Genomic DNA, 18,299 nt, shown 5'->3' on the forward strand with positions numbered 1-18,299 from the left:
CCTTGATTTGAGAACTCAGAACTGGCAGTAAATGTAAAATTTAGTAGCATTTAATATGTATTGAAGTAAAACTTCTTTAGGCGCGACTAGGGGACTCAGATTTTGTTTCTGACGGAAGTAACACTAAAACGTAGTTTCCGCTATTTTAAATAATACGATAGCGCGTTTTAGAAGTCCGTCAGCGCCATCTAGTGGTGCATTATTTGAACTGATTTAGTCAGTTTCTTGGTTTAGGATAGCATTCATTCGTTTTATTTTATACTGATTCTTGTAATTATGTTGTTATTAGTATATTTATATTTAAAATGAAAATCCATACTAGTAACATGTAACCAAATTAAAATTCCACTAAAGAGGGAAGGTTCCCATACTAGCTTGCTTTTCTTTTGTTATACATAGTAGTAAGCTAGGTGAAACCGCAGCGCACAGCTAGTAACAGGTATGTATTGTGTATTTAATTGTTTATGCAAATTATGTTTAAAACTGTATTTAACATAATTTTCAATATCTATAATTTGAATTGCAAAACTCCGATACATACTTATCCGTTTATGTTTATTTAAAACAAATGAACAACACATTAAAAACAAACTACCAAAACCTTCTATCTCGGAAAACATAAATGTCCCACGACGTCTTTCTAAAAATATATCTTTTTTGGTTTAATTATTTGAAGGTGCAGACGCAGGTCATTTTCGTAGGTTGCAATATTATAATAATGCAGAACAGGGCGAGAGGTCAATTTCATCCGGTAGAATACGGCAGCGAACCCGAGAGCCTCTGAGCGCAGCAGTGCGAAGAACCCAGATGGTTTTAGTGGATTTCGCTCACCCAGCTCTCTGAGGAGTAGAGTGGAGTCCCACACTCCTTCGTACTCTATGGGAGATGCCATTACCATCTCGGATATCAAAAAACAGGAGAGACTTTGGAACATTGGAATGTTGCGTTTAATATTATTTTTGTGACAGTTTTTACTTTACGATGTCTACAAAGTTCATGTAGTTAAAATGTAAATGTATGTTTAATGTAGACATGCATAACTTTTACAGATAACAAGAAACAATGTACAAGAATTTTATTTTCTAGAAGGTTTTACCGGCATTCTCGACTCACAGCTAATTGTCTGGTTCTTTTCATCATTAAATGACTACAAGTTTTGTAGACATCGGTTCATAGGTTAATAAAAAAAAATCTAATTAATGTAAGTTTTTATAACATACAATTATTTTAAGATCTACAGAGATCTTAGTGTATGATGTTTCCACATAGACTTAGTTCAGTCGTGTAGAAAGTCCCCGCTACGGGCTCGGGTTTGAGATTATACTTCTTGGCGATTTGTTCCAGTTGTATAACACGAGTTTTGACCAATCTGTAAATGAATAAAAAAGAAAATATGTTTATTATGGAACATAAGATACAGGTATCACTTATTCCACGTCATTATATATATAATGGTAGATATCCGTACTCATCGGCAAAGAAGACAGAGGGTGTGCCGAGAGAAAAAGCCGGCTTAAAAAACTCTCGGTACACTTTTAAAACAGCAAATCATCAAACAACACTTACTATATAAATATATTCACCTATTGCATTTAGTATGTTCAAACCATTCGATAACCCACTTTAACTACCTACAAATAACGAGAGAAATAACAAACCATAGCAATCCAGTCAAAAAACAGAGTTCATACAAAAACATTATATAAAAAATAGATAACAATAAGAAATGGACCAATGACATACTTCATCAATTCCATAGCATCAGGGTCAATGTGGTCGTTCTGCTCATACAAGAGTGCTGCTAGTCTATGAATACGAGTTCCTATATTTGGCATAGGTGGAATAAAAGGTACAGCGATGTCACCCCCAACCAATAAGTTCTTGCTGTTTGGTACATTTACGTACATGCCTATAAGGTAGGCGTTCGGAGGAGGGCCTTGTTTACCATCAAAATCTGTAAAGTATAGTACATATTACTTATTGTATTGCGTACTTTGATGAGATTCTGTTACAAACTACAGTCCATTACTCCTATCTTTAGCGCAATAAATTAATATTGTATTCTACCACATAAATGATAGTATTTTTATACTGATAATGAAATAAATTCTTGCAAAATTTTTCCCTAACCATTCCGAAATATCAAAAATGCATAACGTTAATATTCAAGTTTTCACTTCTGCCGGCACTCCCGGAGTGCAACCCGTCATTTTTTTTAAATGTCTTTAACTCCACACTATGTTAAAACCAATAAAGTTTAATGTCATATTACCAACGAGAAATAGCGTGTAGTTAACATCACTCTTTCCATGTGGATACGCAATATACTTCGTGTCTATAGTTCTGAGTGGATCAATGAAATTTCCTAACTCCACATTTGCTGTCATAAAAGCACTCTGAAACAATAGTTATATATATATAGTAATTATAAGTGAATGTGGTGATTAAAGAGCGCCTAATCGCACCTCTTATTTTCCGGTCAAATACATTCATAAACATTTAAATACAGTCAAATATAGTCAAACTTTAAGTCTTACGTCAAGCTTGTCCTTAGGCGGGACCGGCAAGAATCTCGGAGTAATTCCATGCTTCATGAAGGCGTTTGGAGCAGACAGCCCTAGTTTGGCCTTTAATAATCCAGGGATACAGGAGCAGGTGAGAGGCAATGCTCCCAATACCCCATATGATCCCAGTACAACAAATAATATACTTAACAATATTCGCATTTTTGTAAAATTACTTTTCAAGTCGTCGTTTTTCGTCAATAGAATAGTCACTTTGACTTAAAACAATACTCTTTATACATTATTTTTGGTATTTGGAGTTAATTGGTCTTAAAATTAATTACATGTAACATTGAAGTAACATTGTTGTTATTCAAGGCTTTAAGTAGTATGAAAGACCGCAGATTTGTTTAACTTTTTATTTCTTCTCTGGGGAAATGGGTTCACATCCCGCGGAACGACTGCCTTGTGGTGGAGAGTTATGTGGGACTGTTTACTGTGCATAACCACTGAAACCCCAAGGCGCCACCAGGAATCTCCGAGGCAGGACGCGGTAACAGTGCAGGCCTGTTCGCATCCTGCGAAGCAAATAGCCGTTGAAATCGCGTCCCCCTATGTCCATGAATGATGTGGCCACTCACATCGGCCAACTCGCCCTGACTTGTATAGCTAGAGGTGCAAGGATGCGCCAGCAAGAAGGGATCTTCTTTTGGTCGCATGAACCCTTGTTCCCTCTTTGCGTCTGCGTGCCCACATTTGGTCTAACGGCAGAACTAATCATTATGATTTTTTGATGTAAGAATAAAGAACGAAAGCGTTTTTACTTTTATCACTTTATAGTTACAATTTGGGTATTTTAAAATATCGATTGATATTAAATTCTTGACACTTGGAGACAGGTTTCTATAATTTGAGGGATATACGATATATATGAAACGTATAATGTGGTATGTATATTAAAATTAATTCGTCATTTACCTTCTAATTTTACCTACATTCTGGCAAACACTTTTTTATTGATACAATTTATTACATGGTTTACGTAACTCGAGCTTTCGAAAGCTTTTCAGTAATCCCGGACAGGGAGTGATCTTGTAGAGGAGTTTTATTTTAATGCTAGTTTCATGAAGAGTATTAATTTATTATTTTTCTCTGAGCAATTAATTAAATACGGATGAAATAAAAAGATGGCTCTAAAGGCTTTATTATATAGTAAAGTCAAGGTTTACATTTCGACGAGTTATTTAATATATATATTACTATATAATTATACTTTTATTAGAAAGGTAATTAAAACTTGTAAGGTTTTTTACAATAATTAAGTTTTTTAATGTCACTATTGTATTTAGCTTACGTCAGTCCTAGATAAAGAAATTAAAAAATTAATTAATTTTACCGATTGTATTTTGCATTTACTTGTATAAAAGAACATTTAAAAACTAATTAAACTACCAATGATAATGATTTGGCCCTACAAGTCTATAGGAAAAATATTTTAAAGGCAAGTAGGTGGTCTATCTGATTTCTGTGTCTGCCGGTTATTATACAATCATCCTGACCTTTACTTGACACGACACACCCGAACACATCCCTCTCCGCCTTTATATTATTAGAATAGTCTGAAAAAAAAAAAACTTTTATGGCCATCTTTTGGAAGAGGCAAAAAAAATAATGTGAATGTTTTAAGAATCATAACTCTGTAATTCGTTTTTGATTCTAAAATCGGAATGTCAATATTTCACCAAATACCTGTGTACCTCATACGTGATTTAGTTAATTGCAAGCAGAATGAAAGTCACATCACCATGATATGGGTTTTTTTCTTGGTAAAACTTATCTTTTTGATATTTCCATAAAAAATGATATAAATAACATTACCTGCTCACAATTAATAAATTAATAATTAAAATTCAATTTTAATTATAAAGAAATAACACTTATTACAAAATACACTCATACCTACATATAAGAACTAACTACATTTTTTAAGGACCCCTTATAGAGTAATGGCTTCCTGCAACATTCCGCCTTTTAGAACGGTTAAAAAAATGTTCTTGATCTTCTAACAATCGTGGTTTGGAAGTCTTACCCTAAACTGCGTCGTAGATCATGACATCGACTTAATTTAGGAACCCAAAGTCACCAGAATGTCTTCTGGATTCTTTTAATAACCTCATGCGTGGCTCCTTGTGCTGAGCCATTATTTAGTAGAATTATTTTAAAGATAAAATTATAATTTATTTCGTGGTAATAATAAAAATCAGTTGAATTCAATAGCAATATGTTTATTTTCAAGAACATAATATACTAATTTTAAATGATATATTATTAGTGCTTAAAATTTCCGCATCTTTTGAGTTCAGTGGTGTAGAAAGTCCCCGCCACAGGCTCAGGTTTGAGGTTGTAGGTCTTTACGAATTCTGCCAGTTGTAGAACACGGCTTTTTGTCAATCTGTGAAGAAACAGTATAACAATATATGTACCCCAAACCATTATTAGTATTAAAATGATAATATAACTACGCGAGTATCTTATTAAAAGTAATAAATGTTCAAAGCGTTTTTCTTACATTTTATCATGAATACTATTAAAACTGCTAGTTATAAAATAAATAGTATTTGCACATCTCTTGAAATATCTTTTCAGATCTAGGATTAAAAAAAGGAAATTTGTGCAGCAAACACTAAAAGTTTCTAGCCAAATTCACTATCTACAATTATACATAGTTATTCTCACTTTAAAAATTCAATTTGGTTAGGGTCTATGTGGTCGTTCTGCTCATACAAGATGCCTGCGATTCTGTGAATACCGGTTCCTATGTTTGGGACGGGTGAGATGAAAGGCACAGCTTCCTCACCACCAATCATTAAATTCTTACTATTTGGTACATTCACAAAAATAGCGATGAGGTGGACGTTCGGTGCAGGCCCCATATGTCTGTCGAAATCTGTGAAACAAACACGCAATTTTCTTAAAGAGAGCGTGCAAACAGAACCTTTTGTTGTGTGCTGTTTCTGACTTGTCTCATTTTGAACAGTTTATTTTGAGCTTAGAATTATTTTCTGGTTGAATCGATATCGTAGGCTGTATCTATATCGAAGATATTAACCATTTAATATAGGCTTTTAGAAGTTCACACCACAATTCAATATAGTTCTTTCTAATTAACCATTTTCTATTACAAAAAGATTTAGAGTTCACAATTTTAAGGAGGACCGTGATCTTAGCACGTGATAATATTAGTATAAGTAGGAGTAGGATCTCTACTTACCTATCATTATTAGAGTGTATTTGACACTATTCTTTCCTTTTGGATAACTAACAAACTCTGGATCAATAGTTCTAATTGGTTCAATGTAATTTCCCAACTCTACAGCTGCTGTCACAAAACCACCCTGCAATTATTAATACACCATTATAATAAAATCTATCTTAATCATTATTATTCATACCTATATAAAAAACAATTTATATTTCAAATAAAAAATGTCGTAGTGACGGGGTGGTCCCGATGTGATAAATAAAAAAATAAATAAAAATGCAATAATCGTACATTAAAAATATATCATTATTACATAAAAAATTCAAATTAAATATATTCTTATAACCCAAGAAAAGTTATTTTTATTTTAGTACTAGCTGCTCCCGCGAACTGCGTTTCTCCTTAATGTGATTTTACTTAGCCTACCTTTTTAGTATATACATACATATTTTCTGTGAATTTTTCTCTATATAACCTCAGAGTTCAAGTCATAAGTTTTTAGTAAACAAATAAAAATAGGGGTTGATCGTAGAGGGGTGAAAATTAAGGCTTGTATGTATTTTTGTTTGCGGTATCATTTTCATTTTTTAAATTTTATCTAAAAAATAAAAATGAAAATTCAGGGGACCACCCTTAACATTTAGGGGTTTGAAAGAAAGATTGCCGATTCTCAGACATACTGAATATGCATAAAAAAATTCATAAGAATCGGTCAAGCCGTTTCGGAGGAGTATGGGAACGAACATTGTGACACGAGAATTTTATATTTTAGTAGGTATGTTTTTAACGAATAAATTTAAAAACTACAGAATCGATATCAAAAAATGTTTTACCACTGGAATGCTACCCTATCCTTGTTAAAAAAGGTCATTCTCAATACCAATTTTTTTTTAATATCCAGCTTTGCGAAATCGGTACAGGCATAACATTTAAAAAAAATACACGAATGCCTTACCTTAAGCTTATCTTTAGGCGGAACGGGCAAGTATTGCGGCGAAATCCCATACTTTTTAAAGGCCATTGGGGCAGATAATTTCAACTTGGCTTTCTGGTATGAAGATATACAGGTACATGCCTTGACATCTATAGGCAGTGCCCTTTTCAAACTCGTAGGAACATCTCCCAAGACTCCATACGACCCTACGACAAATAATATAATTAAAAATCGCATTTTTGGTAAATTACTTTCCAAGTATACAATATAATGTATTCTTTGACAGAGAACAATGCTTTATATATTGTTTTTTTTAATTAACTCATTAATTACCTAGCTTAAAACTAATTGCTTTTGTCATTTCTGTATTTTTTATCAAAGATTGTATAATATTCAAGATCGCGGGTTTGTTTATAAATTGGTCCAATAGCAAAATAGAGAAATAAGAATGAAAAAGTGATGGTCGGCGTGATTAAACAAATAGTATATCCGTTTTCAAAAGTTATATGAAATTTTCTGTTTTTTTAACCTTTAACAAGGGATGGAGAATGGTATTTCGAAGAGCGAGATGGAAGGCGGTTGGGGAGGCCAATGTCAAAGGACACACGAAATAACTATTTGGAGTTAATAATACAGCCCTAACATAACATACTTGATTTCGAAACCGTTTTTGAATAAAAGAACTAAATTTTACAGCAAAAAGAATTTACGATTTATGCATCATTATTTATCTCTTTATAAAAAAGTGAGTAAGTTTTAAGAGATATTTTTGAGTTTTTAAGGTGTAGAGTCATATAATTTAATATTTTCTATGATTACTTTTTTCAGTAACTTCAAATTTTATAGTACTTAACACTTTTGCAATAATTAATTTTTCAATTATGTAGTTTGTTTAAAAACAATGTTACTATATTCAAAATCGAATTCTTGGTATTATATATTATTATAATTTATTTTAAACGTATTTTATGCATAGGTCAATAGGTATAGGTCAATTAAACATAATTATTGACCTCAAAGGTCGACCAAGAGAGTCGATATCAAAGGTCAATTACAAACACACTTTATAAAATATACAAGTAAATAATTTACATTAATGTTAAAAATCTGACGTAGCTAAACAAATAGTTACACTTTTTTTTATTAACTTTTAAGCCGATTCCGTTAGTGCTAGGTCACTACTGGTGTAGTAACGGTTTCGCTAACTTTAAAACATAGTTAATGTTTTAAATTTCAGGTTAAAGTAACGTTTACATTTAGCGCCAAAATACTGGGATATTAAATAGACATGTCAAATTCGTTCTGTAGATTTTGACGATTTAAACAAAATGGCATTGATAACTATATTTAGTAAAGGTTTCGTTAAGTGACGGTTTCGAAATAAAGGTGCGATTAGTTTATCATTAAATCTTATGTTTTTAACACGCATGTAAAATTAAAAGAATATTATAGGGCAAAATATGAATACATTTTTGTTGTAAAGACTATACTAAATATCTTCTAAAGATCTTGACATGACAGTTGACAAAAATGTCCTTTTCAGTTGGCAATTGTAGCTTGATGTGAATAGGCAAATATCAATATTGTGATACATAAACAGCAGTAGGCAGCATCATCTTCCTTATTGTAATCGGTTAAAAACGGATTAAGAGTTTCACTTGGAGCATTTTAGTCGTTGTGAAATCAGCTAGGTATCTATTTATGTATAACCTCAACCATCCTTCAAGAAAAAAATAAAATTCTTATAGTAGAGTAGAGAGACTTTTTCGTGTCTGTATTGCTTAACTTTTGATGATTGTCTAGCTCTTCTTAGTGAGATACAGTACGACACACGGGGCACAAAGGAATGTTCCAATTTGTACTCCGGATAGGAGAGACACTCACCTGGAGTCTAATTCACGAAACGCGAATACATTGAGATGAACCTATTGCACCACTTCACGCCGGTTTTCTTTGAGACAGTGGTACTGCCCCGCCAGCCCAACCTAAACGCGAAAGCTCTCTTTCGTCTCTTTCATATTATGTACAATAGGTACGTTATAAAGTGAGAGAGTATATCTACTACACTTATATTATAAAGCAGAAAGAATTTTTATTATGACCAATTTACGATCAATATGAGCGGAGTATTAATGAAAAAATGTTGTTGAAAAATTATTATTTCCTTGTAAGAGGTTTACTCAGTTAGGTTGAACGCGCTATCTTGAGAGCGATCTCAGAAGTGAATACTTAATAATTTGGTATAACACCAAGCAACGACCAAATTAAGGCAGTGCACAGCTAGTAATATCTGTATTTAATTGTTTATGCAAATTATGTTTAAAACTGTATTTAACAATAGTCAATATCTAGTATTGTCTTTGATTTACATAACCTTTACACATTTAAAGAAAAACGCTTTTTACCGGATTAAAGTTATGTATTATTATTATAAATTTACAACTATTTGACATAATTTTAAATTTATCCGACGTTTCGCGTGCTTTACAGCGTGCGTGGTCACGGTGACTGAAGACAAAAGATGTTGAATGTCAAAAGGTATCACAGCTGCAGAGAAAGTTGCCTTATCTGTATTTGTTTCCCCGGAGTTGGTATCGACTAAAAGATGGAGGGTTTTGGCAAAAATGGCTCACGGTGTCCTCTATTTTCGCGGATTGTTTTTCTTTTTGAGATTTTAATTTGGATATTATTGGATCCCAGGTGTTTGACAATTTTAGGCCGTCTTCTCTATTGAAATTGGGGTGTTTTTTGATTTCAATGGCTTCGCGTACCAATCTTGGGAAGAATCTTTTCTCTTTCGCAAGTACTTTCGGTTGGTCAAAGCGTATGTAGTGATTAGGCCTATCTAGTATGTGTTCACAGACTGCTGATTTTGTGTGTCGTCTATGTCTTATGTCTGCAATGTGTTCTTTGAGTCTGCTGGACATATTCAATATCATAATATAATAATAGTCAATATCTGTAATTTGAATTGCAAAACTCCGATACATACTTATCCGTTTTTGTTTATAAAACAAATGAACAACACATTAACAACAAACTACCAAAACCTTTCACCACGAAAACATAAATGTTACCCACGACGTCTTTCTAAAAATATATCTTTTTTGGTTTAATTATTTGTAGGTGTAGATGCAGGTCATTTTCGTAGGTCGCAATATTATAATAATGCAGAACAGGGCGAGAGGTCAATTTCATCCGGTAGAATACGGCAGCGAACCCGAGAGCCTCTGAGCGCAGCAGTGCGAAGAACCCAGATGGTTTTAGTGGATTTCGCTCATCCAGCTCTCTGAGGAGTAGAGTGGAGTCCCACAGACCTTCGTACTCTATGGGAGATGCCATTACCATCTCGGATATCAAAAAACAGGAGATTTTTGGAACATTGGAATGTTGCGTTTAATATTATTTTTGTCAGAGTTTTTACTTTACGATGTCTACAAAGTTTTCATGCAGTTAAAATGTAAATTTATATGTTTAATGTAGATAGACATGCATAATTTTTACAGATAGCAAGAAACAATGTACAAGTATTTTATTTTCTTGAAGGTTTTACCGGCATTCTCGACTTCAAGCAAAATGTCTGGTTCTTTTCATCATTAAATGACTACAAGTTTTATAGGCATCGGTTCTTAGGTTAATAAAAAATAATCTTATTAATGTAAGTTTTTATAACATACAACTATTTTAAGATCTACAGAGATCTTAGTGTATGATGTTTCCACATAGACTTAGTTCAGTCGTGTAGAAAGTCCCCGCTACGGGCTCGGGTTTGAGATTATACTTCTTGGCGATTTGTTCCAGTTGTATAACACGAGTTTTGACCAATCTGTAAATAAATAAATAAGAAAATATGTTTATTATGGAACATAGGATACAGGTATCACTTATTCCACGTCATTAAATTTGAATTGGTAGACATCTCTACTCATCGGCAAAGAAGACAGAGGGTGTGCCGAGAGAAAAAGCCGGCTTAAAAAACTCTCGGTACACTTTTAAAACAGCAAATCATCAAACAACACTTACTATATAAATATATTCACCTATTGCATTTAGTATGTTCAAACCATTCGATAACCCACTTTAACTACCTACAAATAACGAGAGAAAAAACAAACCATAGCAGTAACCAGTCAAAAAACAGAGTTCATACAAAAACATTATATAAAAAATAGATAAAAATAAAAAATGGACCAATGACATACTTCATCAATTCCATAGCATCAGGGTCAATGTGGTCGTTCTGCTCATACAAGAGTGCTGCTAGTCTATGAATACGAGTTCCTATATTTGGCATAGGTGGAATAAAAGGTACAGCTATGTCACCCCCAACCAATAGGTTCTTGCTGTTTGGTACATTTACATACAGGCCTATAAGGTGTGCATTCGGAGGAGGGCCTTGTTTACCATCAAAATCTGTAAAGTATAGAACATATTACTTATTGTATTGCGTACTTTGATGAGATTCTGTTACAAACTACAGTCCATTACTCCTATCTTTTTAATACAGGAACCTAATATTTAAATGTAAGAACGTTTTGATAATTTATTCAAAACTGTTTTTGAAGTGAAAACTTCTTTAGGGGCTAAGGCCTAAGTGTACAACTTTTTTTGGAATGAGTGATAAATGTTGTAAACTCGCGTCAGGACACGTGACCTGATCGATAATTCGTAAGACGGATGGAGAGTAGACAGCTGGCGCGGCGTATTTAATGGAATATAAATTGTCATGTTTGTGTACGATAGCGCAATAAATTAATATTGTATTCTACCACATAAATGATAGTATTTTTATACTGATAATGAAAAAAATTCGTGCAAAATTATTCCCTAACCATTCCGAAATATTAAAACTGCACAACGTTAATATTCAAGTTTTCACTTCTGCCGGCACTCCCGGAGTGCAACCCGTCTTTTTTTTAAATGTATTTAACTCCACACTATGTTATAACCAATAAAGTTTAAAATAAAAGTTTAATGTCATATTACCAACGAGAAATAACGTGTAGTTAACGTTACTCTTTCCATGTGGATACGCAATATACTTCGTGTCTATAGTTCTGAGTGGATCAATGAAATTTCCTAACTCCACATTTGCTGTCATAAAAGCACTCTGAAACAATAGTTATATATATAGTAATTATAAGTGAATGTGGTGATTAAAGAGCGCCTAATCGCACCTCTTATTTTCCGGTCAAATACATTCATAAACATTAAAATACAGTCAAACTTTAAGTCTTACGTCAAGCTTGTCCTTAGGCGGGACCGGCAAGAATCTCGGAGTAATTCCATGCTTCATGAAGGCGTTTGGAGCAGACAGCCCTAGTTTGGCCTTTAATAATCCAGGGATACAGGAGCAGGTGAGAGGCAATGCTCCCAATACCCCATATGATCCTAGTACTACAAATAATATGCTTAACAATATTCGCATTTTTGTAAAATTACTTTTCAAGTCGTCAATAGAACAGTCACTTTGACTTAAAACAATACTCTTTATACATTATTTTTGGTATTTGGAGTTAATTGGTCTTAAAATTAATTACTTGTAACATTGAAGTAACATTGTTGTTTTTTAAGGTTTTATTTAGTATGAAATACCGCAGATTTGTTCAACTTTTTATTTCTCCTCTGGGGAAATGGTTTCACATCCCGCGGAAAGACTGCCTTGTGGTGGAGAGTTATGTGGGACTCTTTACTGTGCATAACCACTAAAACCCCAAGGCGCCACCAGGAATCTCCAAGGCAGGATGCGGTAACAGCGCAGGCCTGTTCGCATCCCGCGACGCCGCGATAGCCGTTGAAATCGCGTCCCCCTATGGCCATGAATGATGTGGCCACTCACATCGGCCAACTCGCCCTGACTTGTAGAGCTGGGGGTGCAAGGATGCGCCAGCGAGAAGGGATCTTCTTTTAGTCGCATGAACCCTTGTTCCCTCTTTGCGTCTGCGTGCCCACATTTGGTCTAACGGCAGAACTAATCATCATGATTTTTTGATGTAAGAATAAAGAACGAAAGCGTTTTTACTTGTATCACTTTATAGTTACAATTTGGGTATTTTAAAATATCGATTGATATTAAATTCTTGACACTTGGAGACATGTTTCTATAATTTGAGGGATATACGATATATATGAAACGTATTTTTAATGTGGTATGTATATTAAAATTAATTCGTCATTTACCTTCTAATTTTACCTACATTCTGGCAAACACTTTTTTATTGATAAAATTTATTACATGGTTTACGTAACTCGAGCTTTCGAAAGCTTTTCAGTAATCCCGGTCAGGGAGTGATCTTGTAGAGGTGTTTTATTTTAATGCTAGTTTCATGAAGAGTATTCATTTATTATTTTTCTCTGAGCAATTAATTAAATACGGATGAAATAAAAAGATGGCTCTAAAGGCTTTATTATATAGTAAAGTCAAGGTTTACATTTTGACGAGTTATTTAATATATATATTACTATATAATTATACTTTCATTAGAAAGGTAATTAAAACTTGTAAGGTTTTTTACAATAATTAAGTTTTTTAATGTCACTATTGTATTTAGCTTACGTCAGTCCTAGATAAAGAAATTAAAAAATTAATTAATTTTACCGATTGTATTTTGCATTAACTTGTATAAAAGAACATTTAAAAACTAATTAAACTACCAATGATAATGATTTGGCCCTACAATTCTATAGGAAAAATATTTTAAAGGCAAGTAGGTGATCTATCTGATTTCTGTGTCTGCCGGTTATTATACAATCATCCTGACCTTTACTTGACACGACACACCCGAACACATCCCTCACCGCCTTTATATTAGAATAGTCTGAAAAAAAAAATATTTTATGGCCATCTGGTGGAAAAGGCAAAAAAATAATGTGAATGTTTTAAGAATCATAACTCTGTAATAGGTTTTTGATTCTAAAATAGAAATGTCAATATTTCACCAAATACCTGTGTACCTCATACGTGATTTAGTTAATCGCACGCGGAATGAAAGTCACATCACCATGATATGGGTTTTTTTTGGTAAAACATTAATTGTTTTGGGTTTCTCTTAAAGGCGTTGATACTAGACCTTTAGTATGAAGGAAATGGACGCAGTATCTGATTGATTGGAACTATCATAAAAGTTAAAGACCTTGATCGTGATAATTGGAAAGGCTGATGTGGCATATCGGGTTATATATTTACCACATTTTGGTGCTACGTGCTTCTGGATATTCAGTACCTATCCATTAACGAGGAGATATTTCGACTATGTGTTTGCGTGTTGTTCCCACGAGAATGTAAGAGCGTGCTCCTATTTCACCATGCCTCCTGCTGATAGAGGACAACTCTTTGTTTTTAATTTATGTTATTATTATTAATTACTTAAGATGTCATGTGGAACATCAAACATGGTTTAATACAAACGTTGTGTAAAAAAAAACATGGCGATTAAAAAGAGTGGCGGAGAGTTTATTGCCAGTTCTTCTCTTCCGTTCTACGCCCTTGATTTGAGAACCGGCACTAAATGTAAAATTAGAAGCATTAATATGTATTTCTTTACTGGCAAGTCATAAGTGTACAATGTGTTACCCATATGATTAAATGATTTTTGAATTTGAATTTGAATTGAATTTAAAGAACAACATATATGCTATATATTTTTACATCATAACGTTATTTAATAAGTCAAGAATTTAATTTCACACATTAAACAATAACTCAATAAATTAATAACAAAAAAAACAACTAACTTTAAAATATAATAACTAAACAATATTATTAAAAAGGAGTCCTTTTAGGCAAGGTTCCGAAGATACTGGCAGCGTTCCTCTTTTGAATAACTAGACTAATTCTTTGTCCGAGGTAGCCAGCCCTGCGATTCTGTAACTCACTTCACGAACTCACACAGCGGTTTTCGCATCGGCGGTCTCTCTCAAATCAGTCGTGAAGCAGTCATTTTATGATTTGGCGTTCTGATAAACAATAAAGTACAAGCTCCCACCTTTTCAGAATGCCAAATCATAAAATGACTGCTTCACGACTGATTTGAGAGCGACCGCCGATGCGAAAACCGCTGTGTGAGTTCGTGAAGTGAGTTACAGAATCGCAGGGCTGCTCTTCGATCTCCTGTGATGTCGACTAACCTTTTTGTTATTTCCATAAAAAACGATATAAATAACATCACCTGCTCACAAAGTGACGCTTTACAATAATAATTAAAATCCAATTTTAATTATAAAAATAATTAATTATAAAGAAATAACACTAATTACAAAATACAAATACCTACATATACGAATTAACTATATTTTTTTAAGGACCTCTTATAGAAAAATGGCTTCCTGCAACCTTCCGCCTTTTAGAACGGTTAAAAAAATGTTCTTGGTCTTCTAACAATCGTGGTTTGGAAGTTTTGCCCTGAACTGCGTCGCAGATCATGACATAGACTTAATTTAGGAACCAAAAGTCACCAGCATGTCATCTGGATTCTTTTAATAAACCTCATGCGAGGCTCCTTGTGCTGAGCCATTATTTAGTAGAATTATTTTAAAGATAAAAAAAATTAAAATTATAATTTATTTTGTGGTAATAATAAAAATCTGTTGAATTCAATAGCAATATGTTTATTTTCAAGAACATATACTAATTTTAAATGATATATTATTAGTGTTTAAAATTTCCGCATCTTTTGAGTTCAGTGGTGTAGAAAGTCCCCGCCACGGGCTCAGGTTTGAGGTTGTAGGTCTTTACGAATTCTGCCAGATGTAGAACACGGCTTTTTGTCAATCTGTGAAGAAACAGTATAACAATATATGTATCCTAAATCATTATTAGTATTAAAACGATAATATAACGACGCGAGTATCTTATTAAAAGTAATAAATGTTCAAAGCGTCTTTCTTACATTTTATCATGAATACTATTAAAACTGCTAGTTATAATATAAATAGTATTAAGGAAATTTGTGCAGCAAACACAAAAAGTTTCTAGCCAAATTCACTATCTACAATTATACATAGTTATTCTCACTTTAAAAATTCAATTTGGTTAGGGTCTATGTGGTCGTTCTGCTCATACAAGATGCCTGCGATTCTGTGAATACCGGTTCCTATGTTTGGGACGGGTGAGATGAAAGGCACAGCTTCCTCACCACCAATCATTAAATTCTTACTATTTGGTACATTCACAAAAATAGCGATGAGGTGGACGTTCGGTGCAGGCCCCATATGTCTGTCGAAATCTGTGAAACAAACACGCAATTTTCTTAAAGAGAGCATGCAAACAGAACCTTTTGTTGTGTGCTGTTTCTGACTTGTCTCATTTTGAATAGTTTATTTTGAGCTAAGAATTATTTTCTGGTTCAATAGAAATAAGGCTGTATCTATAGCGTAGATACTAACCATTTAATATAGGCTTTTAGAAGTTCACACCACAATTCAATACCTGTAGTTCTTTCTAATTAACCATTTTCTATTAAGAAAAGATTTAGAGTTCACAATTTTAAGGAGGACCGTGATCTTAGCACGTGATAATGCTAGTGTTAGTAGGAGTAGGATCTCTACTTACCTATCATTATTAGAGTGTATTTGACACTATTCTTTCCTTTTGGATAACTAACAAACTCTGGATCAATAGTTCTAATTGGTTCAATGTAATTTCCCAACTCTACAGCTGCTGTCACAAAACCACCCTGCAATTATTAATACACCATTATAATAAAATCTATCTTAATCATTATTATTCATACCTATATAAAAAACAATTTATATTTCAAATAAAAAATGTCGTAGTGACGGGGTGGTCCGGATGTGGTAAATCAAAAAATAAATAAGAATGCAATAATCGTACATTAAAAATATATCATTATTACATAAAAAATTCAAATTAAATATATTCTTATAACCCAAGAAAAGTTATTTTTATTTTAGTACTAGCTGCTCCCGCGAACTGCGTTTCTCCTTAATGTGATTTTACTAAGCCTACCTTTTTAGTATATACATACATATTTTCTGTGAATTTTTCTCTATATAACCTCAGAGTTCAGTAGAGGGGTGAAAATTAAGGGTTGTATGTATTTTTGTTTGCGGTATCATTTTTATTTTTTAAATTTTATCTAAAAAATAAAAATGAAAATTCAGGGGACCACCCTTAACATTTAGGGGTTTGAAAGAAAGATTGCCGATTCTCAGACATACTGAATATGCATAAAAAAATTCATAAGAATCGGTCAAGCCGTTTCGGAGGAGTATGGGAACGAACATTGTGACACGAGAATTTTATATTTTAGTAGGTATGTTTTTAACGAATAAATTTAAAAACTACAGAATCGATAACAAAAAATGTTTTACCACTGGAATGCTACCCTATCCTTGTTAAAAAAGGTCATTCTCAATACCAATTTTTTTTTAATATCCAGCTTTGCGAAATCGGGACAGGCATAACATTTAAAAAAAATACACGAATGCCTTACCTTAAGCTTATCTTTAGGCGGAACGGGCAAGTATTGCGGCGAAAGCCCATACTTTTTAAAGGCCATTGGGGCAGATATTTTCAACTTGGCTTTCTGGTATGAAGAGATACAGGTACATGCCTTGACATCTATAGGCAGTGCCTTTTTCAAACTCGTAGGAATATCTCCCAAGACTCCATACGACCCTACGACAAATAATATAATTATAAATCGCATTTTTGGTAAATTACTTTCCAAGTATATATACAATATAATGTATTCTTTGACAGAGAACAATGCTTTATATATTGTTTTTTTTAATTAACTCATTAATTACCTAGCTTAAAACTAATTGCTTTTGTCATTTCTGTATTTTTTATCAAAGATTGTATAATATTCAAGATCGCGGGTTTGTTTATAAATTGGGCCAATAGCAAAATAGAGAAATAAGAATGAAAAAGTGATGTTCGGCGTGATTAAACAAATAGTATATCCGTTTTCAAAAGTTATATGAAATTTTCTGTTTTTTTAACCTTTAACAAGGGATGGAGAATGGTATTTCGAAGAGCGAGATGGAAGGCGGTTGGGGAGGCCAATGTCAAAGGACACACGAAATAACTATTTGGAGTTAATAATACAGCCCTAACATAACATACTTGATTTCGAAACCGTTATTAAATAAAAGAACTAAATTTTACAGCAAAAAGAATTTACGATTTTTGCATCATTATTTATCTCTTTATAAAAAAGTGAGTAAGTTTTAAGAGATATTTTTGAGATTATTTGTTAAATTCTCGGCTACTTTTTAAGGTGTAGACTGTAGAGTCATATAATTTAATATTTTCTATGATTACTTTTTTCAGTAACTTCAAATTTACTGTATAGTACTTAACACTTTTGCAATAATTAATTTTTCAATTATGTAGTTTGTTTAAAAACAATGTTACTATATTCAAAATCGAATTCTTGGTATTATATATTATTATAATTTATTTTAAACGTATTTTATGCATAGGTCAATAGGTATAGGTCAATTAAACATAATTATTGACCTCAAAGGTCGACCAAGAGAGTCGATATCAAAGGTCAATTACAAACACACTTTATAAAATATACAAGTAAATAATTTACATTCATGTTAAAAATCTGACGTAGCTAAACAAATA

At 33.0% G+C, this 18,299-nt stretch overlaps 4 protein-coding genes across 4 annotated transcripts; all 4 read right to left on the reverse strand.

Moving 5' to 3' along the window:
- Positions 1-1,195: 1,195 nt before the first annotated feature.
- On the reverse strand, positions 1,196-2,770 carry LOC125053691. Its single transcript, XM_047655189.1, has 4 exons — positions 2,538-2,770; positions 2,273-2,396; positions 1,744-1,954; positions 1,196-1,369 (listed from the first exon to the last, which is right to left on the reverse strand). The coding sequence occupies exons 1-4, from the start codon at positions 2,724-2,726 to the stop codon at positions 1,246-1,248; spliced, it is 648 nt and encodes a 215-aa protein (XP_047511145.1). The 5' UTR covers positions 2,727-2,770; the 3' UTR covers positions 1,196-1,245.
- A 2,003-nt stretch (positions 2,771-4,773) lies between these two features.
- LOC125053686 lies at positions 4,774-6,980 on the reverse strand. The gene is made up of 4 exons (XM_047655185.1): positions 6,722-6,980; positions 5,776-5,899; positions 5,241-5,451; positions 4,774-4,956 (listed from the first exon to the last, which is right to left on the reverse strand). The coding sequence occupies exons 1-4, from the start codon at positions 6,935-6,937 to the stop codon at positions 4,833-4,835; spliced, it is 675 nt and encodes a 224-aa protein (XP_047511141.1). The 5' UTR covers positions 6,938-6,980; the 3' UTR covers positions 4,774-4,832.
- Positions 6,981-10,348: 3,368 nt separating this feature from the next.
- LOC125053692 lies at positions 10,349-12,205 on the reverse strand. The gene is made up of 4 exons (XM_047655190.1): positions 11,940-12,205; positions 11,687-11,810; positions 10,903-11,113; positions 10,349-10,526 (listed from the first exon to the last, which is right to left on the reverse strand). The coding sequence occupies exons 1-4, from the start codon at positions 12,126-12,128 to the stop codon at positions 10,403-10,405; spliced, it is 648 nt and encodes a 215-aa protein (XP_047511146.1). The 5' UTR covers positions 12,129-12,205; the 3' UTR covers positions 10,349-10,402.
- Positions 12,206-15,291: 3,086 nt separating this feature from the next.
- Positions 15,292-17,390, reverse strand: LOC125053685 (39S ribosomal protein L38, mitochondrial-like). Its single transcript, XM_047655183.1, has 4 exons — positions 17,155-17,390; positions 16,251-16,374; positions 15,714-15,924; positions 15,292-15,471 (listed from the first exon to the last, which is right to left on the reverse strand). Exons 1-4 carry the CDS (start codon positions 17,368-17,370, stop codon positions 15,348-15,350), a joined length of 675 nt encoding a protein of 224 aa, XP_047511139.1. The 5' UTR covers positions 17,371-17,390; the 3' UTR covers positions 15,292-15,347.
- Positions 17,391-18,299: the final 909 nt, after the last annotated feature.

This window comes from Pieris napi, chromosome 11 (assembly GCF_905475465.1).
Source record: "Pieris napi chromosome 11, ilPieNapi1.2, whole genome shotgun sequence".
Lineage (NCBI taxonomy): Eukaryota > Metazoa > Arthropoda > Insecta > Lepidoptera > Pieridae > Pieris > Pieris napi.

Excerpts from the sequence above, each read along its gene's own strand:
- LOC125053692 (XM_047655190.1), bottom strand. The coding sequence starts at position 12,128 with ATGCGAATATTGTTAAGCATATTATTTGTAGTACTAGGATCATATGGG. Across the intron at positions 11,114-11,686 it reads CTACACGTTATTTCTCGTTG|ATTTTGATGGTAAACAAGGC; the intron begins GTAATATGACAT and ends TATACTTTACAG. Across the intron at positions 10,527-10,902 it reads GATGCTATGGAATTGATGAA|ATTGGTCAAAACTCGTGTTA; the intron begins GTATGTCATTGG and ends ATTTATTTACAG.
- LOC125053686 (XM_047655185.1), bottom strand. The coding sequence starts at position 6,937 with ATGCGATTTTTAATTATATTATTTGTCGTAGGGTCGTATGGAGTCTTG. Across the intron at positions 5,900-6,721 it reads CGCCTAAAGATAAGCTTAAG|GGTGGTTTTGTGACAGCAGC; the intron begins GTAAGGCATTCG and ends TAATAATTGCAG. Across the intron at positions 4,957-5,240 it reads AACCAAATTGAATTTTTAAA|ATTGACAAAAAGCCGTGTTC; the intron begins GTGAGAATAACT and ends GTTTCTTCACAG.
- LOC125053685 (XM_047655183.1), bottom strand. The coding sequence starts at position 17,370 with ATGCGATTTATAATTATATTATTTGTCGTAGGGTCGTATGGAGTCTTG. Across the intron at positions 16,375-17,154 it reads CGCCTAAAGATAAGCTTAAG|GGTGGTTTTGTGACAGCAGC; the intron begins GTAAGGCATTCG and ends TAATAATTGCAG. Across the intron at positions 15,472-15,713 it reads AACCAAATTGAATTTTTAAA|ATTGACAAAAAGCCGTGTTC; the intron begins GTGAGAATAACT and ends GTTTCTTCACAG.
- LOC125053691 (XM_047655189.1), bottom strand. The coding sequence starts at position 2,726 with ATGCGAATATTGTTAAGTATATTATTTGTTGTACTGGGATCATATGGG. Across the intron at positions 2,397-2,537 it reads CGCCTAAGGACAAGCTTGAC|AGTGCTTTTATGACAGCAAA; the intron begins GTAAGACTTAAA and ends CTATTGTTTCAG. Across the intron at positions 1,955-2,272 it reads CTACACGCTATTTCTCGTTG|ATTTTGATGGTAAACAAGGC; the intron begins GTAATATGACAT and ends TATACTTTACAG.